We start from the raw sequence: 27,090 nt of genomic DNA on the forward strand, positions 1-27,090 counted from the left end.
CATCAGCTCCACATTAACGATCTCCAGCTAGGATCACGATGTAACCCCTCAAATAGTAAAGAATTCACTCTCTCCGAAGGGATTTCTCCTTCAACAAACAGATGGCCCACAATAACGACACATCAGACTTTGCTCCATCCATCCCGTCTATTCTAGCAGAAAGCTGTTGAATATGTAAATCAAGGTTATCTTGAATTTACCTTACTTTATTGTCCATCTCAGCTTAGTCGCTCAAGATGTTCAACTTTACATAAACCTCATTAATCTGTGATTTAAGTGTCGTAAACTCATCATGGTGCGACCCGAGTTCTGCCAAGATAACATTCATGTCACTGTTTTCAGTTTTCTCTTACTGCGTGGAGCGGTCTCCTTCATCAGTCACATCATATACAAACGTCAGACTGATTTTAGCACAGAATTATTCAGTATTAACTTGATATGTTTACTTTTTCCAACAAGCTTGTGAACAACTTTCTTTCATACGCTGCAACGCCTGCAACTGTGCAGTAAAGTCAGTTTAAAGAGAGGTTAGCTGTTCTGAGAGGGATTCAAAACAACAATAATAATATTTCACTTCTAACGTTCGTCCCCCGAAAGATGATTTACATTTTTTATATCTTCTGTGTATAAAACAATAACTTGCTTTGTAGATTTGTATCAAATATTTTATCTATACAAATTGACAATGTAACATAACATTACACAGCGTAGCATCACATAACGTAGCCTAGGTTAGCTTAATGTAACGTAACATAGACAATGATAATGAAACAAAACAATGAAACATAAAGTAATCCAATGCAAGGTAAAGTTACTAATATAACATAACATGAAGTAACATAACATAATGTAGCCTAAGGTAGCATAACATAAAAAGCCACGATGAATGTAGTGTAATGTAGCATAAAGTAACGTTAAGTTACATAACTTAACATGGCAACGTGTTATGTAACTTTATTTAACACACAAGAGTTAACACACAATGTGAAGTTATGTAACCTAACATAACAAAGTGTAGTGTAACAATAGCGTAGTGTCCCCTTTCAACAACCTAATCTGTCATAACGTAACAGCATAATATAACGTAGAGTAAGGTAGCATAATGCAATGCAGCTTAACACAACAATTATTAAACACAAATCACTATTATCATAAAATCTGCCCATAATTTGCACCTGTACTGTATAAGATTTAGTGACAATATACAGGACAGGTGTAAATTATTAATCCATTTTTAAATCGAACTTTATGAACAAAAACACATAGTAAACATACACTTGAAGTAGGACAAACTACTTTTTATTAGTCAGCTCATTTACAAAATGTACAGGCCCATTTAATAAAATCATCACAAAAAAAAGTTATCATGATGCAAAGACATCAGTTATACAGTTTAATGTTCAGTCCTTTAAAGAAGAGATACAGAAACACAGAAACAGGAAGTGAATAATCAAACAGAAGCAGAACATCAAACAGCAGCCAGACGACATCATGCCAGTTTTCTGTGACTCAAAGTTTGGACGTCGAACTAAAAGCTAAGTTCAGACCTGACAGTTAATAACACAGAGTCCAACAGTCAAAACACAAAAACACAAAACAACACACAACGTTACAGAATCCAGCGCAACAATAGCCCAATCTGAAGATTTAAACACAGTCAGACATTTTGTGAAATCCTCTTGTTCTTCCGCAGAGTCTGATATCAGTTTCTGTGTGTCCAGTACAAAGAGAGGACTGTTTAGCCTAGTTTAGCACAAACACTGGAGGCAGGGGAAATTGCTAGCGTAGCAGCGGTTGTCGGTCAACAAACATAACTGCTGCTAAAACCCCAAACGTCTTCTTTTCACATTTCTGTTTCTGTTCAGTAAACAACATTCAACATGTTGGATCAAACTAGGCTAACAATTGTTTTGCTAAGTTAGGCTAAACATCTAGCGTAACACTGCTTAGCTTTAACCAACTACCATAACATCAGATATAAAGATATGCTGTCAAATATTATGCCTGATGTGGCTTCACTAGCAGTTTCCTAAACTAAACATGTCCCAGTTTAACACCAGTTAGCAACAAAAAATAAAACAGATATACATTAAGTGTTTTAGCTACCATATCAAAATCTGGCTACGAATGATAGCATAATGTCGGATATGCTAACTGTCTGTTGCTACCATTGCATGAGTTTAAGTACAAGTACATATACTAGACCTAACTGATGAAAAAACATCAGATATAAGTGTTTGTAGCTACCACAACCTAAACGAACTAACACTATAAACGCCTAACGTAACATTGATTACGTTAGCTGTACACCAACTAGCCACAACAACAAAATACAACATGTAAATCAGACAGTTGTTGGATGTTGGATGGAGCTAGGCTAGCAGTTTCCCCTTGCTTCCTTGTGCTAAGCTAAGCTAAATATGTCCTGGACATATTTAACACCTGATTCATGTGAGGATTTCACATATTATGTGACAGTTTTTAACTTTTTGCTACAAAAATATTGATAAAACAGTCTGTTGAGTAAAATAACTAGTGGAAGAATTGGATTACAGCGCTCATGCTACCACTGTCATACAGTGTCTACTCATCTATTTTCATGCAAATTCACTACTTCTGTAAATCTAACATGCAACACTGAGCTGTACACAGTAGCTAACATTCACCAAAACACAGCTAAGGACAGACTGATGGAGGTTTCCAATATCAGTATCAATTATTCAGAATTTGACTCTCCAATAACAAAAAATATCACTTTCTGTTTGAGTTTATTTTTATTCGGTACATCATGAAGAGAGAATTAGCTACAAAGAAAATCAAGGATCAAATAAAATAACTACTTTGGTTTCAAAGACTAGCAGATATTTGTGGTTTGACGAACGTTATGGGAATGTTTTTTGAGGTTAGGAGAACGATTGTTCATAGTTTTTCTAATATATCTACTCTGCTCCTGCGTTGTAAAAATATGTGGCTCCTACAAACGCTCCTTGAACATGATCAGAATTACAAACCCGCGACGTAACTGTAATGTCTACATGTGGTGCCAGTTTGGTCGCCTCTCACAGACATTTAAAGTAAATAAATAATCAAAAACTGACTGTTGCATCGCTGGTTTGTCATCTGTTAACTGTGTTATTTATGTAGGAGAGTTACGTAGAAACCTTGGGAACGTCCGTGAAGTTAATGAACCGAACAGGAACATTCCTGGAATATTCTCTGAAGGGTTCAGGAAAATATTAAAAGACGTTAACCTGAGGGGAACGTTACATATTCGCTGGGACTTTCCTTGTTAATGTTTAAAAAATTGATAGGAATGATATCATATGTGATAGAAATACAAAACATTCCCTTAAAGACTGTAAGAATGTTTACACAAAAACAAAATGCTACCGAATAATTATCCTTCTTTTACACATAAATATGCATTTTGGGATATTTTTGAGAAAAAATCACAGATACTGATTCATCATCAGCTGGTAGATATCAATAAACCAATAATCAGTCTATCCCCACTCTCTTAATACTGCTACATTATTTTGCAAACATTTGACAGAAGTTCTTCACAGCAGTTTAATCAGCTGTATGAAATAAACTCCTATAAAACGAGCACCAACTAGGATTCAAACTGGAACTATTTGATGTACAATACAGTACAAATCAGACCACATATTAATTAAAAAACATACATAAGTACAGATTTTGTACAGAGTAACATTAGCATGCAGCTTTCAGGAAGATTGTTTGTTTTTAATGATAAACTGTAAGAAAAACAAAACATAACTGACTGATTATTGATAATTCAGTCAACATCCAGACTTTCTGCCAAAACTCATTCCTCAGTTTTTGAACTGACATTCACATTTTACAAAATTTCACAAGATGACACTGTGGTGTTCAGTGTCAGAGGAAGTAATTCAATACACAAATAAAATACAAAAAAACACATTTTGACACATTATCATCACATCAAGACACACAGTATAGAGACAAAACAGTAAAGACAACAGCAAACTGGAGTGTCAATTTTACAGAAGCCCAGATGTACAACGAAAACAACAACAAAAACAAAAATGATTAAATATTCGAAAAGACATAAATGAAATAGTAACAGTAAGTTAAAGTTGGGTTATAACTTGACAAAAGAATGAGATGCTAAGTACATTTTTTCATTTACGAAGTCAAAAATGAGATACAGTAATTCAAAATACAACATGGAAAGTCAAAATTATGACTTTTCAAGTCAAAATTATGATATAAAATAAGATTTACTCAAATTTTGGGATAGTACATCAGTCAATATTTTGTCCATCTCATAAATTTCAACTTAACAAGTGAGGATATTGACTGAATACCTTAAAAGTTCCAGTAAGTAGATCCAATTTTTTACTTTTTATCGTATAACTTTTACTCAGTATCTCAAAATTATCACTTAATAATAATATATCTACTTTAAAAGTCAGAAGTCTGACTTGAGCATTTTTTCTATTTTTATCTTACCTAATTTCTATCCATCTTTTCTGGCAGGAAAGGGCTTCCATACATTTTGATATAGTAAGTAAAGATCTTGACTTATCTCAAAAGTTTGACTTAGAAAATCAGAATCTTACAGTTTTGACTTACCACCTGTTGTTTTTTTTATGTTTGTTTTTTTTTTAAATAATTTTAACTTTTCATCTGATTTGTTTTATTTTCCTGGTGGGTGTTGGTTTCCGTACATACAAAGAAAATCCCCCAACGAAACACAAAGTACAGCTTCAGCCAATTACTTCTCTACCAAAACACCGAACACGGTGTGACATTATTTACAGAATTTATTTGACTGTTTGTCTTTCAATGATAATCTGATTAAAGTAGCCACATGTTTAAATGTCATGCAAAACCATACAAATCTCTTAATGACAAACAGTATATACCATTAATTATTTAGAACAATACAGGACCTGCTACATCCCAATTACAGTCCTGCTATTAACCACAATATACATCACTTAATCATAAAATACTAAATAATGACCTAATTTATTTAATTCCTACAGTTTGTTACAGTTGTTGTTATGTTAATACCTCTTCATTTGTAGACAGTTCAGTCTTATCTCATTCAGTACAGTGTTTCAGATATTTTGTCCATGCTGATCGTGTTATTTATCTAAATTCTAAAACAGTGTCATATCGCCGACTCTTGTACATAAACTGGAATGTCTTATTTTGAAGCTACGCGTTATTTGGTAAAGGTCACAAACATAATCACAAATCAAGACAAACACAAACAGTTTTTGTCCTGATTCCAAACTAAACAGGATCACAGTCATTTGAACGTCTGATTATCTATTATCTGAACATTTATGATTATTTGGTCACCGTTTAAATGTAAACATAAATCTACCAAGATCCATTTAAAGATGGAAACTCGTTTATGTGCAAAAAAAAGAGGACGGGGGAATTTTATCACCCTGAATAAAAAGTTACCTATAAAACTATAAAATATGAAAAAAATAAGAAAATGTGTCGTTCTGACTTGTCACAGTAAATAAAGATCTGAGACGTCTTTTCTGCTGTTGTGGTTTGGGGATTAGATATAATTAGCACTGTGTCTTCACACTATTTATTTATATTTATCTGTTTTAGGATTAGATTAGATGATTGGTCCATTAAATGGTTGTATAAATATTTTTCAGGTAAAACTTAATCAGTAATTTGTGGCGGCAAATCAAGGAACTGTTAGTAAAGGTGTCCCACAACGCTCTATTCTTGGTCCTTTTCTATTCACTCTATTTAAAAAATAACGCCACTGCACAGTTTTGTACATAGATCCCTCCTGACACTACTTGACAGATTTTAATTAATGATTATTTAGTCAACATCCAAATTGATATCAAAACTAATTTCTTACTTTTTGAACTGGTATTCATCTTTTTTTTTTTTTTTTTACAAAATTTCACTACTTCTGCTACTGTTACACAACATTTTAGCTTAGTTCGAGTCTTTAAAGCAACTGACTTGAAAATGTGACATGGGAAATGAAGGGAAATTTATCGTCACATAATCTCACTTTAGGGTTTGTACTGGTGTCCCCAGCATTTCCTACTTGTGCACAGATGTCAATGAGACAACCTGTTTAAATAAGAAGAATTAACTAACTTTTGAATTAACTGACTACTGACCAGCCCTACAGATACAAGTCCTGTTCTCACTGTAAAAGCTGATGACATTCAGAAAGACCAATTTCAGTAGTTTAACTGTAAATAAATTACCAGGAAATCATTTAATACTATTAATAGTTATATTAAATCATTTAATAAACCTGCTGGAAATGAAGGTCACATGATTTTCCTGCAGAATATCTTTGTATTTAATTTAATTAGTGAGGACCAAGGCAAATATTTTATTACCCTCCTTTCTCTAGAATATTAATCCTTTCCAAATTGGGCTAAAAACAATTTTCATTTTCAATTTTTGTATTTTGTTCAAGTCTTTCTATGTGCTCATTTTTCAATTCTAAATAAATAACAATATCATCAATATGAATAACATTTACATTTTTAGTAATGACAGCTGTGACATCATTTTCCCTAATAAACTGCTCTCTCTGCTTTCCCCCCAAAAACAAGAACAAACAAGAAAAAACATCCCACTGTGCAAAAATATCCCTCTGAAATTTAAAGGAACTCAATCTGAGCTTAAAACTGGCACAGTGAAATCAGTCGACACAAATAATCTCTCCTTGGAAACGATTAATCTCCAACAAATATCTAATAAAAAGTGCTTTTTAACTTCTGTAGATGTCTCACTGTAAATATACAAATACAGACATTTTAAATTGATCTATAAAGGGTTAGTATGTAAAATAAAGCTGATTGAACTCATTTTTTTCTTTAATCTGCTTTTTTTTCATGCTACAAAATGAACCTGTTGAATAAACCGTAGTTGTAATTTTTTGGACAAACACATGATAAGATGAGCAGTAAGCAGGACTAAAGCAGCGTTATAATGTATTAAAAACACTAAACAAATACATTTGATCTGCTACCGTTTTCTCCGTCATCAGTGTAATTCAGCAAGTGCAAAATATTCTTTTAATCCAGGACGGAAAAATAAGGCAAAGAGCTTTAGAGCTGAAACTATTTGTCGATCAATAAAAACATATTGATTGATAGTCACTAATAAAGTAAAAATCCCAAACATTTGCTGTTTTTAAACTATAAAAAATATGAATAATAAATACATAATAAAATAATACAATGAGATACATCATAATAATAAAATAAAGAATTCCCTATTATTTCTGATATTTTTATAAATGAATCAGTTTTGGGTTTTTGGTCGGACTAAGTGAGCAGTTTGAACATTGTTATGCTTCCTTATTTTGACGTCTTACAGACCAAACAATTAATCATTTCATTGATAAATAATAAAGAATAAAACTAACTTTTAGTTGCAGCTCTAAAGAATTCATGTTTTGTCAATAAACTCATTTGGTGATTCTCAAACAGCTGCCGTCATGAGCCAGAATTATGTTGCAGGTTTTCATTCATAAACACAAACTGTCACAGATCAGTATATTGATTACTTCTTCATTGACTGACAAAGAGGCAGCGTCTGAATCAAAGCTGCATAAATATATTTCAATATTTCTGATATTTAACACTGAATGAAATGTCTCAGTGTAAAGTGAAACAGCCGCTAATACTGCCGATCCAGTCAGTTTTACTCACAAGCTAACACAAGCTAACTGTATGCTAACACGCCAAAGAACCAGATGTTTTTCTCAGGAGTTGGTGGAGACCAAAACAGAGCTAATAGGAGAGTGAATATCGGACTTAGATTCATCAGGAGGAAACAAACACAACATTAATGAAGAACTAGCTAGTATCTATCAAAGCTCTTCTGCTTTTTAGTTTGTTTTGGAGTCAACTTTCCACCATCTAGTGGTGAAAAATCACTTGACACAGCTTTAATTCTAAGGCTGCAGCATTAACTCTTTATTTTTCAGGCATCCAAGTTCCTAGACTTTGCTACACAAACTATTACTACTACATAAACTATTATGTTCATTAAATAAATATTCACTATTATACTGCTCTATGGCCACATCATTATTTTTATTTTGAATTGTTATTACTTTTTATTATATTTGAATATTAAACTGGTAGATTTTTGATGTAATGAATATCACAAAAAAAAAACTGGTGAAAATCTGATCATAAAAGTACAAATTTCAATGTAAAGATTCTGTACTTTCAGAATTTTATGTTTTTAACAACTTGTTTTTAACATCAGCAGCTCTTTTTGTGTTTTATCTCTTCATTTTCTATCCGTGGTATCAGTCTGTGTCCCGTGCTCGCTACTGCAGGACCTTGTTTACTGGAAACTACAACACAACAACTCTGACGTGTTTGTGAATATAAAATCCAGGTGAAAAGAGTTTTAAATGATTATATGATGATATTTGGATCATGACGGTGGATGTTTGAAAACCACAGAGCCGATCAATAAATCGTCTGTTATACTGAACAATGACGACCTGCAGGAAGAGTTACGAGTCTTTATGGACGACTTTGTTAATTAACGATCTTATTGCTTTTCCCTCCAGCACTCACTGACGTCTGTGGCGTTCAGGTCCAAACGTTTTTGGCGGTGCCGTCCGGCTACACGGAGCGATGCGACAAGCAGACATCAGGACAGCAATATGTATGAGGGCAGCGCTGGATGGGTGACGGCAATCCCACAATCCCAGAGTTCCCAGGGTCACCATGAGGGTCACTTCCTGTCTGTGTAGAGTCCTCAGGCCCGGGTGAAGCTGGGCACGACCAGAACTACAATGGCTGCCACGGCAACCGCCGCCACCGCCAGGTTCCAGCCTTCAGTGTCACTCTGCTGAGAAAGAGGCAAAAACATGTCAGGAGAGCGGGAAACGGAAAACAAACATGAATGAACAGGAAAAGGTCAGACCAAAATGCTGATGTCATACGGTGGCGTCGACGGGGAAAACAGCTTTTTGAAAAGGATGCATACTTATCAAGAATAAAAAGCAAAAATAAATATGTGAAAAAACAGAAATTGCATATTATATTATATTACATACATCATTTATTATTTACCCGTTTCCCAGGAAGAATACCTGCAGGAACCCGGGGTTATGACTGTGTGTGTTTTCTATGTCAAAATACAAAACTGTCACATAATAATTTTGACATAGAAAGTCAGAATTGGAAGTTAATATTTTGATAATTGACATCGTACATCAAACGTGATATAATATCTCATAAATATGACTCAGTAAGTCAAAATAATGAAGTCATGATTATACTTGGCTGTTTTTTTTATTAAAAATTACTGACATTATTATTTAAATTTTTCTTTCCATAACTTACCTTCTTGTCAAGGAATGTTAATATTGATGATTGTGTTTGTAAAATCTAAACTCAGTTGCTTTTTAAATTATACTTGGCTTAATAAGTCACATTTTTGAGATCCTTTTATCATTACAGATTCCATATGTATGTTGATTTATTTATTTTTTTGGCACAAATGAGCTTCCATACACCACTGTCACACTATAACTGAACAGAGTCGTGTGTGTGTGTGTGTGAGATTTTAGCAGTGATGTCATGTTGAAGTAACCCTGTAAACAGATCCTTTCACTCCCCGAGCTTCAGTCATGACTGACCACATTCACACACTCACCACAAAAACACCGTGACCGAGTCACTCACACTCCTCTCTCCACCGCGCTGTCAGACCCCACAGCCCGAGACTAAATGTCTTTAACATGCTTCTCTCTCTGTAGAGCTGCACAGCTGCCAGGAGGCCACGATGCTGCGTTCAAACACATGAGTCACGAAACGTCTGCTGGAAGCTCGTAATTACAACCGTTCCTGTCAGAGCTGAGTGATACCACAGCCGGCTGCCAGGTGATCAAAATTCATTAATGAGGTCAAGTAAAGACACAGTGACAAAACTAATTAAAGGGATCATAATCTGCTTTTTGTGAAGTTATTTATATCCTGGTCTGATGTCAAATGTTAAACATAGTCAAAGTTCCAAAATGTATTTAGAAATGCTGCCTGCAAGTCAAAAATCAGGGCCGAGTCACTCACTAAGGTGGTTGCTAGGGTTGTTGCTAAGGTGTTTCTATGTGTTGTTGAGGGAGAAAAAGAAGTGAAATCCTGCTACTATAGTTTGTTTACGTAGCCTCCGGAGCCGGAGGAAGCTTCCTGAAGCTGACCAATCAGAACAGACTCGGCTCATTAGGAGGCGGGGCTTAAAGAGACAGGAGCTAAAACGGCCTGTTTCAGACAGAGGCTGAACTGAGGGGCTGCATAAAGGACCAGTAGAAGATAAATAAGGAGTTTTTAACTGGAAATCATGTGAAGATATTCCAGTAGAGCCCCAGAATATAAATATAGAGCTGGAAATGTGCAGAATATGTCCTATTTAAGTCAAAGTTTTAAGGTAAGTAAAAAAAATAACAATAAAACAAGAAAAAAACATCTTTGGAAACAAAAGATCCCAACATCCAGAATACAGGGATCCTGATTTACACAGGACTATTATCAGATGACTTTTAAGGCCTCAGTCTGCTTCAAACAGTATTTTTAACAGTGTTTGAAACTCAATTTCCAAAAGCAGAATCACTCTGTCAAGCTTTCGTTCTTGATACACACACAATACTTGTTAATAGATCAGTTCATTGTTGGTTTGGATCCAAACATGAAGAAGAAAAATATAGAAAATCACCAGAATTATACTTTAATTGAAACATGGTCATTGCTTTGTGGTAGATTACAGACAGCAGATTCGGTGATACTCATCTTGTTCAAACACGGTAAAGTCAGAAACACACACATCTTGGATGTAACCCCATTGTTCAGCCACTCTCAGATGCTAAAAAAACGCAGAGTGTCTGGTAGAGAAAGAAGGGCATGGCCATACCTGGTCCCCTCTAGGATGCCAGTTCCTCCCACCAGCACCAAATCAAGGCCACTATAACAATCATTCCTATGAAGGGGATGGAGAGAACAGGGGGCTCGGACGGAGGAGTGCAGTTCTGGGGAGAAGACAAAAGGAAGGAGTGGAGGGAGTGTGGTGAGAGGAAATAAAACCATAAAATAATCAGAATAATAAAGTCAGAGGGTGTGAGGGAGACCGGCAAGCAAACAGATACAAAAAGAAAACATAGGAAGTGATTGACAGGCAGGCATCAAAAATATCAGATTTACAGAGAATTTGATTGAGTCCGTTGAGTAAAATTCATGTGAAACAAAAGTGATCAGATAAAAAACATGACAATGAAGGGAAAAGGGAGGAAACAGAAAGAGCAAGCCATTAGAGAACGACTTCAAAGATGGTTAAAGACAAGAAGGGGAGCGTTTTTATCACCATCTTGTCATTTAAAGATCTCTGCCGACACGATGAAGTGCTGCCGTTACAAGGTTTAACCATGAGTTAAACTACAAATATGGAGTACGAGAATGTACGTGAATGATATGATGGAGAGGAGCAGAGGTGGGACCAAGTTGTTGTTTGACAAGTCCAAAGTCAGGTCTAACATCTGGTCTTGATTGTTGACATTTATATCTCAAGTCAAGTCTCAAAGACAGGCAACTCCCAAGTTAAGACTCTCAACTGTCAAGTGTAGGAACAAGTCCTGAAACTCAAATCACAAATCAAGTCCTAAATTAAGTCTCAAGTCTAGCGGATCAAATTTAGTTTCAAGTGTTGGTACTCAAGTCCCCTGCCAAGTAACTCCTAAGTCAAAATTGACATATCATAAGTCCAGGTCCAAGTGTTGACATTCAAGTCTTGAGTCAAGTTCAGTTTGATACTAACACTCCTCTGCTTTGGGGATGGGGAGATTAAAGTTAAAGTCAAAGTTGAGTCCTTTTTAATGTTGAGCAGTTAAGTCAGTCATCAAATTCATGACTTGAGTCAGAATCAAGTCTTAGTTACTGTTTACGACTAAGACACGATTCCACACCTCTGGAGGGTAGTGAGACTGGGCGCCAAACAGAATCCAGATCTGTATGTTTGGATTCATTTGTCTTTGAAGAGATGTTCCACACACGGTACGTTTTCAGCCAATCAGATAGACCCTGACTGTCGGTACACGTCAGTATGTTTTCTAATTGTTTTCATGTGACAGGTGAATAAACCTTTGATGTTCAGACGCGTCCTGAAGGCTGTGAAGAGGAGGCGGTAAGTTGAGCAGAAGCAGAAACAGACAGATGACTGCTTTGACAAAAACAAACTGCCCGGTGGCAACAGACGTTGGCAAGAAGCTAGAAAACAAAACGCTCAGAAACCGGCTGCACAAGCCGAGCTGCAGCTGCTGCAAACCAGGAAGCAAAATGACCAATGAGGCATCCAGAGAGTGTTTTGGCTAAGCTGGTATCAACCCGCAAGCACACAGTACAGAAGGACAGACTGAATGGACAGAGCATGGATCTGAAGAAGACCGTCATTTGGGTTGTAGTGTGTGTTAGGAGACATGTTTTCATGTGTACATTGCTTCTTACCTTTAGGTTTTAGTTCTTTCACACCAACATTGTAGCTTACCCTTCATCTTCACAGGAGGGTCGGACCGCATTAACGTTCCTCCTCTTCAAAAGTTTTAACTCGAAGCTGTCTTTCTTTCTCAGGTCTCTCACTGCTACCTTGATGCTAACTGGTACTAATGAACCAATTTGACTAAGAAAGCCATTGTGACATTTTAACATATTCAAAGTTTTAATCAATAAATTGATTAAGGGCTTTTTCAGACTTGCAACTTTTAGTCTGGATGAATTAGACTTTGGTTCATTTGGGCAGGTCTGAACACAGTAATTGTACGCAGGTGAGGATGAAAACAACTGTACTGAGACCCTTGGCAGGAGGTGGTCTTGGTCCCAAACGGACTCTTGAGTGATTTGTTTGTGGTGGGAACATGATCCGTTCTCAATCCGACCCGACTATTAGGCGTACTCTGCGAGATTGAGCAAAACCAAGACTTTTGCACTCTCACCTGTGACTTCCTGCCCACCAGTTTCTGCAGCTCGGCCTTGCAGCGCTGCAGCTCCTGCTCAAGTGCTGCTCGCTCCCGCTGGCTGCTGTCGTACAACTGCTGCAAGTCCGCCAGCTCTCCCTTCAGACCGTCGCACTGACAGGAAGAAAGACAAAAACATTACAGCAATATTTCACGCAGGCAACACTGCAGACGGCCCAAATAAATTTTGGGGGTTAATTACATCATTATATATCCACCGTTGCTTCTATGTGTTGTACAGTTTTGATCTTTCTTCTGTTTAGGTGAGGGTTCAGTCAAGAAAGTTGCATATTTTGCGTTGAGTTTCGGCAGTCAAGTACTAAGTGTAGGTTCAAGTGTTTGGTTCAAGTTTCAAATCAAGTCTCAGACAAGCAAGTTATGACTCTTAAAGTCTCTTGTCAATTTGCAAGTCAAGTCCCAAGTCAAGAAAGTTAAGTCCCACATCTAGTTTGAAGGGTTGACATGACAAATACGAAATCAAGTCCCAAGTCACAACGAGCAAGTCTCAAGTCATGTCTCAGACAAGCAAGTCGCACGTCTAGTCTCAAGTGTTTACACTCAAGTACTAAGTTGAGTCTCATAACATCACATGTCAGCTCCCAAGTGTAGAAAGTAAAATTCCAAGTCAAGTCTAGTCTCAAGCTTAGACGAGTCCCATGTCAAATTTTATGTCCCAAGTCAAGTAAGTAAAGTCTCAATTCATATCTCACGTCATTTCATTGTTTGGTCTTCATACAACCACCATGGAGCCTCCTGTATGTTGATCACAGCTTTACATACAATACTACAGATGGTCCAAAGTGATTTCAAACTGCTGTGTAGAGAAAAATAAATAAATTTTTGGGACTAATTATGTCATTTTCTATCCACTGTTGTTTCTATGTGTTGTATAACAAGAGTAAGTTTCCAGATACACCAGACAGTAAAGAAAATCATTCTCATGGCCTCAGCTTGGTTACATGTGGCTGGCGAGCACTATGATCTGCAAGGCGAGGGTCATGTGACCGACAGGACTACCCTAGCTAATCTGCTAGCACGTTGACTGTCGGTTGACCATTTTGCCTGTATGCATGAGAGCGAGGCCTAGCTCCACACACACACACACACACACACACACACACACACACACACACACACACACACAGAGCTGACAGAATGAAACAGACTTTAGGTTTTACGCGACTCAAGTCGACTACGACTGCTCGCTGCCGTGAGTGCAACAAAATATGACAGTAAGAGACAGTACGAGCTTATCAACCAACTGTTCAATAAACAGAACATCAGCGATGTGTCCGCCATTTCCGTAGCTTCCTCTTCCAGTTGCTACGTTTTCATAGAGTCCCCAGCACTGTTGTTGGCTGGGGGCTACACACCCGCTGCCCAAAGGTTGACGCCCAGAAATGTCGAAAACACAGCAGAATAATAAAAAAAATAAGAAAATACAGGCAGAAGGAAGAGTCTCTGCATATACAGACACCAGCACACACTTCTAGTGGGTCATAAGTGATGATTGAGAGGGATTATTTCTGTACGAGTCTACACATTGTCTTTAAAGAAAATCCTGCATAGTTTGCAGTTTATAATTAAAATTTTAAAAAGTTTTTAATTTTAATTTCTCTATAAATAATGATAATTATTATTATGTTATTATAAAATTTCCCACGTGTAGACATGCCAGTTTCCTAACAATCTGAAGCCTTACTTGTGACCCCTTGATGTTCATCTCAACTTCTACTTTATTATTATCCCAAAAAATAAATTCTTTTTAGCCTGAAAGGATTCAACATCAATCAGTCAAACGTCATTCTACAGCATATGTTAGAAAAACATATATTTGAGCTTTGTGTTGTGCTTCAGGTCAGTACACATCAGGGCGGATGTTGTCCTGTTACCTCTCTCTGAACCTTGTGGGCCGTCTCCTCAGCTTGTCTCAGTTGGACCTTCAGGACGTTGACTTCTTCTGAGCTGCCGACGTCCTCCTGGACTGACGAGGAGTCTACATCCTCCAGGTGTTCAGGATCAGACTGGGACAGAGTGATGTAAGCGTCGTTCTTCACCTGATCGTCCTGCACGCGCTTAGTGTTGCCCTCCGCTCTGACTGCCAGGTACACGTCATCACACCTGATGAAGATAGAAGAGAGTTTAAATGATTTATATTATGCACTGGTTTGTTCACACCACTTCTTTTGTTTTTACGGAGCCAGTCTACTACTTCTGACATCCAAATGTGACTAATTTGCTTTTCAAGTAGAGAGCAACTCTGCTGACTGGTTTAGAGCTGCAACAATCAGTCAATTATTCGATTAGTCGATCAGCGGAAAATTAATCAACTATTTTAATAACTGAATAATCGTAAAATTGCAAAAATGCCAGAATTTGATGGTCTCAGCTTCTCAAATGTGAAGATTTGCTGTTTTTCCCTTTTCATATAGAACAGTTAATTGAATAGTTAACTGTCAGTCAAAACAAGCAATTTGAAGACCTCAACGTGGCATCTGACAAATTTTGACATTTCATAGTCTAAACAATTTCTTATTAACCCAGAAAAGAGTCGGTAGATTAAATTAAGCTTTAGTCTTGTTGCAGCTACATATCTGTGCAAAACATGCAGGACACATTTCTTCATGTCTGATAGTATCTGATGGTATCTGATGGTATCTGATGGTTTCTGATGGTATCTGATGGTATCTGATGGTATCTGATGGTTTCTGATGGTTTCTGATGGCTTTTCCAGTTCAGTCAAACTCATGTGACATCTTAGTGAATTCATTAGTATTTTTATTTTTTATTTCTGTTCCAGATGTGATTACAAGACACACTAGTATTTATTAAACCTCAAATATATAATAGGACATCTTCCAAGAACACAAAACCAAAAGAAAGGACGGTTCTACCATTTAAAGGACCAGTTTGTAAGATTTAGTGGCATCTAGTGGTGAGGTTGCAGATTACAACCAAATGAATATATAATACATTTCAATGTTAATAAAGTTATTTTCCTTTACTGTAGTTAAGATCCTCTCACAGATCAGAGTCTATCATCTCCAACAGGATGTGTAATGAGTATAAATGGACATTTTTCCAGCAGGTTTGATTGACAGCTGGTTGGACCACTCACGCGTCTCGTTGCTGCTGCAGTTTCTCCACTTTTCTGCTCAGTTCTTTGTTGTCATCGGTCAGCGACTGACGCTCATCAGTCAGAGAGATGAACTCCTCCTTCAGCTGAATCATCTCTGAACAAACACACAGTAACACAAAATATTAATGACACGAAATCAACACATTTACATTCATTTTACTTCTGTTTAACTTAGCCTCTTCCTTTTTTCCCCTTTAATTATTATTACTACTATTATTATTATTTATTTGGGGGGGTGGTGGTGAAAGATAACGTTTTACTTGAGTTGATGACAACTAAACTCATTACTGTAATTCACGAGTAAAAAGCTAATAAGTACTTTACAAGTATAAACATGTAGGAAAGCGATTGCTTTGCCGGCAGTGTCCCATCCACTGCTGGTATGTTTCACGCAACCACAGTGCGCTGGTTAAGCTAATGACACAAAGCTGTATTTAGCCTGTAAACTGTTTGTCTGAGTTTGCCACATATCTTAACATTTGTTTGTAGCTGCTGGCTGAGAGAAACCAGTCCCTGAACGTTCAACCCCTGACAGGAACAGAAAAGTCTGATTTTTTTGTCTTATGTTGCTGTAAAGTCTGTTTCCTTTACTGTCACTCAAGTTTCATCCAAATGTACCTCAAATTTAACTGAATATCCAGAAAATGATCAAGGTCAAATGTAGTGAATCCTTGTTTCCATCCACTCCTGCTGTATGAATATTAGAAGATAAACAGCTGGCGGCAGTAAGTCGGTGCCATGAATATGAAATATTCAAAGGAATATTCAATACATATACAAAATAAATATGAAGGTATTAAACAGAACAAACATCTTGATGATTTATATTTTCTCTGAGTCTTGTTAGTAGTGGAGTTAAAGATCGTCCTGAGGGTGGCGCTAGAGATCTGGCCAGTAGCTAGTTTGTGACTTCAACATGAACCTGAACGCACCACAGAGTCAACTTCTCCAGTTTGGTTCAGATCACAGAGAACAGATGAGTTGTCTTAAATCATCAGATATTTATTTTGTTATTAACACGTCTGCTGCTCACACGAATCTCATTAAGACTTGCAGCTCCGGTTGTTTTCACTTTCGTTGGAGTAACAAGGTTCAGTCGGATTCTTTCTGCTTCTCAACTACTGATTTCAGTCATCAGAACCGTTTCCAGCTTCACTGTTTAGTCTGATTTTTATAAGGCTGTAAATTTAAATACTCCGTCGGCCTCGGGGAGTCCGACTCCTTCCTTTTTCCTGCTGTTGGTGAATAATGAGGAACAAAGACAGCTCTGCATCAAATATCATTTGTCATGTTTATTATACACTTTGAAACGGAGATTTACATCTTCTATGAACATTTAAAAGGTCAGCAGTCTAATCGAGGTCAGGACCCCGTACTGAACTATGTCTCGTATGAAATGTACTTTTGTAATGAAAAAGTTTATTATTTATCATTTTTTGTTTGTGTAAAGATTAAAATGAGGTAAAACATGTAAATTATTGAGTTTTAGAGGCTAGCTGTTTCCCCTGTCTGCATGCTTTATGCTAAGCTAAGCTAATCAAGTCTGACTCCAGCTCTGTACTGAACATCCACCTGAACATTTCACTCTCAGAAATAAGAGAACTTCCAAAAGATTAAATGTAAAATTATAAAAACTATAAGATACTGGCGTCTGAGCACATAATGCTAAATATAAAATGAATATAATAAATCTGTGAGTTACCGTGAGTGTGAGAGTCTGTGTTGTGGCTCTTCATGCTGATCTCGGCTCTCAGCGATGTCACCTCCAGCTCGTACTCCTGCGCTGTGGCGTGGAGGCGCTGCAGCTCCGCCCGCAGCCGACACAGCTCCTCCTGCAGGGAGGCGATGTCGTTCTCTCTCTCCGCCGCCGCCTCCTCAGCCGCCTGCTGCAGCACCAGCACCTCCTCCTGAGCCGAGCGGAGCTCCTCCTGCACCTCCTCCAGCTCGCTCTCCTTCTCCTCCTCCAGACTGTCCATCTCCTCCTGCACCGAACGCAGCTGAGCTGCAGGAAGACAGGAAGGAATCAACATTCAGAAATGTGTTTTTTGAGAGTAAATACAATTTACAATCAATACAATTTTGTAAAGTGAGAACATTTTTAGAAACTGAGGATAATTTTGGAAAGTGAAGATGTTCCAGAAAGTACAGTCATTTTGGAAAGAGGACATTTCAACCGTCTTTATGTTGGACATCTTCAAAACGCAGTCTGATGGTTAGGATTTGGTTTTAAACAGACAACATGTAATTTCAGCCGCTAGGCGTCTCAATCAAAACAATAACAACAGACGGAGTGTGATGACGGTGTGAAGTAGCAAGGGATCATGGGAGTTGTTGTCTTCGTTGTTAAATAAGCAGCTTCAGCGGGATAGGATTACTCCAGTGTTCATCATTCAGGATGTTTTTACCCGCAGAGGTCTCCTCCTCTCCAGAACAAACGTACACGCAGATTAAAATCGTTAAAATACTAATTAAAGCTGTTTCACCTAAAAAAAATCAATATTTCTCCGATGATGTTTGGTGACCACCGGACTTCCTGGAGGGGCTGTTAGCCGAGCTGCTGCTAACGTTTGTCCAGTTTATTTCTCTGATAACTTAAGATCCAGACGTCCAACGACTAAAATCCTTCTTTCGGCTAAAAGATATAGTTAAAAACCACCTAAATTTATCATGAAAATGTGTCTTAAAACTGAATTAAAGTCCATTTATAACAGTTTGTGTGGAACAACCACAACGCCGATGTATTATCTTGTATGTGTGTAAGTTACTCTTTGGTAGACGCCATTGTAGCGGACAAACACAGTGCCGCCGTATGCATCTTGTGCGTGTTTACTCTTTGGTAGAGGAGGTATGACGCCATCGACAGGCGACCAAATGAAACGGTCCGTTACTTTGATTAAATTACAGATTTCTCTGAGTTTGAACATTGTTGGAAACATTTGGGATAATGTAAGTACACAACTCAACAACATATATAACATAGGTCTAGTTGTTTTTACACATTTTAATGTGGAATAATTACATATTAGAGCTTTAAGGCAAAGATTAGAATTAAGTTTAGTTTCAGGTTAGGTTCATTCTGTACCCTGCAGTCTCTGGATCTGTCTGGTGAAACTCTCGGCCTGGTGAGCGCTCGCCAGTCGCTCTTCTTCTAACAGACCTGAGAGCAGAGAGGAAGAAACAGACAAAATACAATAAAATACAATAAACTTTTTAAAATAACCTCTGACGTCTTCTGAGAGTTTGATATAAAAACACAGGCTTCGGGTGTAGTGTGATGTATTTACTGACCTTGCAGCTCGAGGAAGCTCTCCTCGTGTCTCTGGGAAACCTCTCGAGTCTCCTCCAGCTCCAGCAGCAGCTGCAGCATCTGAGCTCTCAGCTCTTCCAGCTCCTCGTCTTCATCTTTCCCTCCTCCTCCTCCCCCTCGCTCTTCCTCCTTCCCCTTCTCCTCCTTCACCTCCTTCTCCTTCTCTTCCTCCTGCTGACCCTTCTCTCCGTTTCCCACCGTCTCCTCCTCCTTGTCGTTCTCCTCCATGGACTCTCTCTCTTTGGCCGTCAGAGTCTCTGCCAACATGATCGGCTTCTCCACCTTCAGCTCACAAAGGTCATCTGCAAAGAAACAACTCAGTTTTAGATGATTTACCATCTTTTTCTATGAAAATGTCTCACCAGCACAGAGATGATGATTCAACCACAATCCACTCATACACCTGCTGAAAAAATACAGTAAAAAACAGAGAATTCATAAATCCTAATGGCGTAATGGGATTTAGTTCCAAACATTTATGAATCCTGTATAAACAGTATTGTAGCAAAAATAATCCTAGAAGTTGTAGGAGACACAAATGCGAAAAAAATATTTTGGCAACCGTTGCTTTGGCAACAACCTCAAATCACTGATTTTTACAGAAACATGTTAACAGTATGCTAACATATTAGCATGAACTATGCTATCACTCAGAGTATATACCTAAGTGTAAGCACAAAGTTTTAAATATCTAACATAGCGTATTCTGTGACTGTGTGTGCCGCCTTATTAGCATGGACCACTGCCACTCAGCAGTTTGTTAAAGCTCTGACCTCTGTTAAAGAAGAAAGAAATGTGAATGTTAATATATTAGCATGGACTCTTCTACTTCCACTCAACATACAGTCCATACCAAACTGAAAAAGAGTACGGCTGTATACTAACGATGAAAACAGTGTCCACTAACGTGTTAGCGCGGACCCTGCTATCATTCAACAGTGTATATGCTTACGTGCTGCTACAAACTTTACAATTCTCTAAAACAGTGTAAGCTAACGAAATAAATCTCTCAACACAGTCTTAAGTGTTTGTGTTAGCATTGTGCATTTGTCAAATTTAGCTTATACCAACAAAAAATAACTGTGTGTGTGCTGCCATATTAGCACAGACCTCCCTTAAAGTGCAACTCTAAGAGAGGTCAAACTCTAAAATTGTCAAAAGTAGCGTACGCTAACATATTAGCATGGACTCTCCTATCACTTAACAAACGTCAGTCTGGGCTAAACTATGTGCTGAACTTTAGCGCTGTTGATTATAGTATCTAAACTCATAAAAAAGACTCAAACACACCACATACCCACCCACACACACACACACACACACACAAACACACACACACACACACAGGTCTATGTTGCAAAGAGGGGACTATCATCCCACACCAACCAAGTGAGGACCACTGTTTCTGGTCTTTTTTATTAAAACAAAAATTGAATAAAAAATGTTATTTTAGGCTCTTTTTTCATAATATAAATGCAAATATGTGAAATGTCGGTTATTCAACAAATACACATTTTTTCTTAAATGAGAATAATCAATATAGTATTGTATTGATTTGCACTGTAGCAGCACTGCTGAGAGTGAAATCTCACAAAACACTAACTTCTAAATATTTTACAACTGTAATTATACCTGTTTAATGTAATAACAGTGTTAAACTGCAGTATTTCTCAATTTGTTGTGGACCAGAACGTCATCATAATAAACCTGCTGTCTGTGGCTCCATCTGCTGGTGATGATGAAGAAAAACAGATTTTACCAGTTTTACTACGAACATGAAAATGGAGAATTTGTGATTGTTTATTATATTTTTGCAGAAACATATTTTAAAAATAAAGAAATTATGCACATCAAGATATACTGTATATTTCTTGTACTCATCCACACCACAGCATGAAAACATTCATTTTCTTAGAATTAAATCTTGTAAAAAAGGAGGAAGAAAATAAAGAAAATTTTAAAAAATAGACGGAAATATAAGCAAAAGATATCTATAATACAGAATTATTAAACCCAATTTTAACACTCCCAAACACAAAAACAAAACTGGGAGCTAAAAGTGGCAAAAAATCTTTGGGTAAATAATTAAACATTAATCACATTTATGATGCACTTTCAGCTGACAGAGCAAAATAGCACTTGTGCTTTAAGATATACTTTATCAAATTAAATTATACTCATGCTTTTCACTGGAAAATGATTCCACATTTTTGTTCAGCTGATCTTAGTCGTCTTAGTCAAAAACATATTTGTAAACCTGTCATTTCAATTGTAAAATAAAAAACACATGAATCTCAATCTGTGTAATGTTGCAAAAATAATGTAATTCTTATTTTTTTGTTTTCACTGATACATTTCTACATGTAGCATTAAAAGTGCCTGTTTTTAATGCACATATGAACATATATTCTTACAATTTTCCTCTTTTACTGTATATAATATGTATTTTTAGATTTTTTATTTCTCTCAGCTGCAGTTTCCCCTTATGAGAATTATTAAAATGATGTGTGATATTCTGAGGCTGAGAAGTCACATTAAAATTAAGTTGATGAGATAAAAATGTCACCTAAATGTCAAATAATTGACCTGTAACATAACTGTTACAGGTGACGGTGATTATGATCTGCTGTAGATGCTTTCAATATACGAAAACTAACCATCCTAACATGTTTCTAAATAGATAAATTAATATATTTTTTGTTGTGAAAATGTACATTTCATATTGTTTTCAGTCATTTGTCTGTGAGTCTGTCACTGAACAGACTAATGAAACCTCCCATCATCCCTCCTGCTGTTGACCTTCATCCTGTTTGTCGTCACCACCGAGTCTAAAAATAAATCTCCTCTCCTTCACTCTTCACTTCCTCCTCAACAGTCACCTCCTCTGTCCACCAGCAGGGAAATATGTCCACAACAATACTCTACTATCACTCAAAAATGTTTATCACTATACTATTACTGGACATAATGTAAAGTAAAACGTTAGCATTGAATCTAATATCACATGTCAGCATGGTTAGCGTGTACTATTACTGAACACAGTGTATGCTAACAGTTAGCATGGCTACCACTCAATATAGTGTCTGCTAAAGTGTAAACAAAGAATTTGCTATCACAAAACTAGAGCTGCAAGTTAGCAATTATTGTTTATTGATTCTCTAACAGATGATAAAATGAGCATTATTCATGGCACATTGATCCACTCAACCTTCTTTTTGCTAATTTGTGTTTATTGGGTAGCATTTTGGATATACACTCCAGATATTACACATATTTTTCCTCAAAACATAAGATAAGAGTCACTCCCATCATCAATCATCCGACACTCCCCACTTTAGTCTCTTGTTCAAATAAACCACAAAAGTCAGTGATTGGCTGCTCCACCGGAACGCGCATCGCAGTCATTTGTTGTTGCATGTTTTCGGTTCAAACAGATGATGATGATGATGATGATGATGATGATGATGACCTTAACCTTGTAACGCTCTGCGCCTCAGCCCGGACTTGAACACAAAACTGCTGTTTCTTTGCTTAAATATCACAAATTGTACATCAGAGGAAGCGAAGACGAAAAGTTCACAGTCAGTTAAAGCAACAGTCAGAATGTTTAGTTTCTTCACAACTAAAGAAAATAAACTGCTTAAAAACAGTCTTGGAAGTGTGTTGAAGGTTTTTTTGGGGGGGGTTTGTGTTACTAATAGAGCGTCTGTGGATCGAGGGCGTTGTATGTTGTTCAGATTGTAAAACCTGCTCTTTTCCTGAAGGCTTTCATTGTAAAATATCTGCAGGAAGTGTTTGGTTTCATGAACAGGAACAATAGAGAACAGATCAGGTCATTTATGTCTTATCAGTTTTTCTTTATACAGACTGCACCCGCAGTTTTAATGTGTGATCAGATGTGAAGCTGCATTCATAAATTACAACACACAATCTTTAAATATGTACATAAGAAGGATTTCTCTGCATGTAAACACATCACACTGACCGGATGGATCCAGGACCTCCTCTATGACGGGCGGCAGGCGGAGTCCGTCCATGTTCCTGCTGATAGGGAAGGAGGATCTGCTGCAGAGACACAGACGCAGGATCAAAAGCTCCACACAGAGCGGTGAGGGAGGGGGGGGAGGACGAGGCACACGCAGCCCAGGAAGGCTCCTCACGCTCTGGGCAGACTGAGCCGCTGCAGCCCCTTCATCATCCTGGAGCTGAGAGACGAGAGACGAGGAGAGGAGGAAACAGAGGAGGGGGGGTCAGAGAGGGAACTGCGACAGCAACACAGCTCCACCGATACTGGAATACAGAGGTCGATACTGGTGTTGATATTTGGGTTGTCTGATCACAAAAGGAGATTCATACACGCCACATTTTTGTAGCTATTTTTAGATTTTTGCTGCTACTTATTAATATATTTATTACAAATTCAACATACAGATGAATCTGAGTCGTCGGTGGCAGTGAACAAACCTCCGTCACTGTTAACCTGCGTCTAACTCCCTGATGTCTGCAGTAACATATAAATAAAGGTTCAAATCTACAAATTAAATATTCCAGGTTGGACTTTTTATCAGCTGCTCCAACAAAGAGCTGACACTAGAGCCTCTGCTCCATCAAATCTATCTGAAATCTGCATTAAATCTTCATTCTGAGCGGCGTGCTGACAAAGGGCCGACCAGGACAGTAATGTTTACCATGTTCACCATGTCGGTTTATGCTTGTTAGCATGCTAACATTTGCTAATTAGCATTAAACACAAAGTACAGCTGAGGCTGATGGGATGATGATGTTTGGTGTCTTATAATCCCATGAGGGATGGTTCATCGTATGACTGGACACTTATAGAGGACACATATTCTGCACATTTCCAGCTCTATATTTATATTCTGGGGCTCTACTGGAATATCTTTATATGATTTCCAGTTAAAAACTCCTTATTTATCTTCTACTGGTCCTTTATGCAGCCCCTCAGTTCAGCCTCTGTCTGAAACAGGCCGTTTTAGCTCCTGTCTCTTTAAGGCCCCGCCTCCTGATGAGCCCACTCTGTTCTGATTGGTCAGCTTCAGGAAGCTTCCTCCGGCTCCGGAGGCTACGTAAACAAACTATAGTAGCAGGATTTCACTTCTTTTTCTCCTTCTTTACTCCAAATGTCAACTTCTCAAATCCATCCGTACATGTTGGAGGTGAACAACACATGGAAACACCTTAGCAACCGCCTTAGCAACCGCCTTAGCAACCACCATAGCAGCAATCTTACCAACCAAGGCAACAGAACAGACAGCTGTTTATGGGCATGTCCAACGACATATTACTGGAAAGAAAGTCGTAATAATAAACGATTCATTCATTCATACAGTGGAAGGAAACGTCATTAGTTATGCAGGTGTTTGCATCCCATAATATATTCAGGTCAACAGGATCAATGAATGTCTGGATTAATAAATTAAAGTGTATTTCGACCAGATGGTGGCGCTAGATGAAGAGTCAGAGGATCATTAGCAGGAATTCATCCTCTGAGGAACATGAATGTTGTAAATAGAGCTGCAGTCATTAGATGAATAATTGATTAGTTCATTGACAGAAAATTAATCTGCAGCTATTTTGATAATCAATAAATCGTTAAAGTTATTTTTTAAGCAAAAATGCCAAAAATTCATGACAATAAACTGTATATGTTGACATTTGAAGGTGTCACCTTTCACTTTTGGAAATAACTGGCTTTTGTTTTGTTTTTTTATTATTTTCAGACTTAAAAGCTAAATGATTAATTGATCAATCAAGAAAATAACCATCAGATTAACTGTTGCTGAACATAAACGTTCTAATAGTTGTTGAGATATTTCATTAAAGAACTGATAAGTCGACCTCATGGTGGCGCTAGAGGAAACATCAGAGGATCACCAGAGTCTGCAGGATTCATCCTCAGAGGAACATGAACGTCAGCTGTAAATTTCACAACAATCCATCTGATGGTTGTTGAGATATTTCAGTCTGAACCAGTCGTCTGATATCTGTGTAAAGAGTCCAGCTGTGTTTAGTGTTTCCTGTCTCTGCAGCTCTGAACGACCTTCTGCACCGACTCTTATCATATCATATTTATCTTCCTCTCTCTGTTATTTTATTTAACACAACACATCCATCACAACATGCTACACACACACAGAATGAATGAATGAATACCTGTGTTAGACGCAGACGCAGCAGCTCTGTTTTCTGTTATCTGCAGACCTCTTCCTCCTCCTCCTCCTCCTCTTCCTCCTCCTCCTGCTGTTGTCCTATATTTCCTCCTCAGCATCAGCGTGATGCAGCAGCGACGTCACTGCATGTCACAGACACACAGACGTGATTTATTAACCCTTCCTGTCACATGACCAGGTGTTCTCCCTGCATGCAGAGAGTCAAACATCACGAGCTGCAGCTCAACATCCATCACACTGTTTCATCATTTGGGAATGATTTTATAGATTTAGTTATATTATATTATATAGTTTAGTCTACAAATGGCAGAAAATGAGCATTTTATTAGCTAACTACATGTTATGTTGTGGGGTTACAGGTTGTTAAAGCTGTAGTCGTCTCTGTATAACAACGTCCATGTTCATCATGTGATGCACGCTGCGCACAATCACTGGAAAAACAGCATCTGAAACTGAAACTGAAACGAGTCTTTATGATCAGATTAACATTTGTAAATGAATGACTCAATCATCACTTACACATCATACAAATAAGGTTTTACATCTTTAAATATTAGCAGCCAAACACCAAACATGTTGCTGCAAATGTCCTTTACATGAAACACTCACTTGAATGTATTCAGCTTCAAAATTAAGCTAAAAAGCTAAAGCTGTTGTTGTTGTTGTTGTTGTTGTTGTTGTTGTTGTTGTTGTTGTAGCCTAAACTGAACTGATTAATGGATTTAACTATTTAATAAACAAACAAACATCAAATACAGTTGTTCTTCCATTAAGCTGAATTGTTTGGTGTCTCTTTTAACCATCAGGGACCGTCCCAGTTTACCTCACCAGTTGTCCCAGTTTACCTCACCAGTTGTCTCAATTTACCTCACCAGTTGTCTCAATTTACCTCACCAGTTGTCCCAGTTTACCTCACCAGTTGTCCCAGTTTACCTCACCAGTTGTCCCAGTTTACCTCAGCAGTTGTCCCAGTTTACCTCACCAGTTGTCCCAGTTTACCTCAGCAGTTGTCCCAGTTTACCTCACCAGTTGTCCCAGTTTACTTAAACATCAGCGTGACGTTGAAACAACTGGACACAGAGATGAAACTGATCAATGATGTTCAGGTCTCCTCTTACATGAACAATGAAAAGATTTAACTCCAGCGATTAGATGTTATTGATTTTAAGTAATAATTTATATATCAGGTTGATTGATCATCACATCATCGTTATTATTATTTACAGCTGATCAGGCAGCAGGTAAACATTCTGCACTCGCTGTGATTTTGCGGCTCGCTGATAATAAAAAAAAAAAAAAAAAGGAAATGCAGCAAACTCTCGACACCTCTCTCACGTCTGAGCGGTTGCTAGGCAACAAGAATCCAGGCTGGATAACATTAAAGGGCTCCTGATGAGACAGGAAAGAGTCTGTGTTTACCTGAGAGCAGGTG

The 27,090-nt window shown here is 37.6% G+C and overlaps 1 protein-coding gene across 2 annotated transcripts; it reads right to left on the bottom strand.

Moving 5' to 3' along the window:
- Positions 1-1,272: 1,272 nt before the first annotated feature.
- On the bottom strand, positions 1,273-25,918 carry LOC137176004 (coiled-coil domain-containing protein 136-like). Of its 2 annotated transcripts, XM_067582010.1 has the most exons (10): positions 25,642-25,918; positions 23,453-23,672; positions 19,449-19,769; positions 19,243-19,317; positions 17,863-18,162; positions 16,140-16,254; positions 14,914-15,142; positions 13,001-13,135; positions 10,933-11,047; positions 1,273-8,874 (listed from the first exon to the last, which is right to left on the bottom strand). In XM_067582010.1, exons 2-9 carry the CDS (start codon positions 23,502-23,504, stop codon positions 10,943-10,945), a joined length of 1,332 nt encoding a protein of 443 aa, XP_067438111.1. In that variant the 5' UTR covers positions 23,505-23,672; positions 25,642-25,918; the 3' UTR covers positions 1,273-8,874; positions 10,933-10,942. The 2 variants fall into 2 exon arrangements, with proteins under 2 accessions (XP_067438111.1, XP_067438112.1); XM_067582011.1 differs by lacking the exon at positions 25,642-25,918 and having other exon boundaries at positions 23,453-23,711.
- Between the last annotated feature and the right edge of the window lie 1,172 nt (positions 25,919-27,090).

Source organism: Thunnus thynnus, chromosome 23 (genome assembly GCF_963924715.1).
Source record: "Thunnus thynnus chromosome 23, fThuThy2.1, whole genome shotgun sequence".
NCBI lineage: Eukaryota > Metazoa > Chordata > Actinopteri > Scombriformes > Scombridae > Thunnus > Thunnus thynnus.

Excerpts from the sequence above, each read along its gene's own strand:
- LOC137176004 (XM_067582010.1), bottom strand. The coding sequence starts at position 23,504 with ATGGACGGACTCCGCCTGCCGCCCGTCATAGAGGAGGTCCTGGATCCA. Across the intron at positions 16,255-17,862 it reads CACAGACTCTCACACTCACG|AGATGATTCAGCTGAAGGAG; the intron begins GTAACTCACAGA and ends GTGTTTGTTCAG. Across the intron at positions 15,143-16,139 it reads CTGCAGCAGCAACGAGACGC|GTGTGATGACGTGTACCTGG; the intron begins GTGAGTGGTCCA and ends TATCTTCATCAG.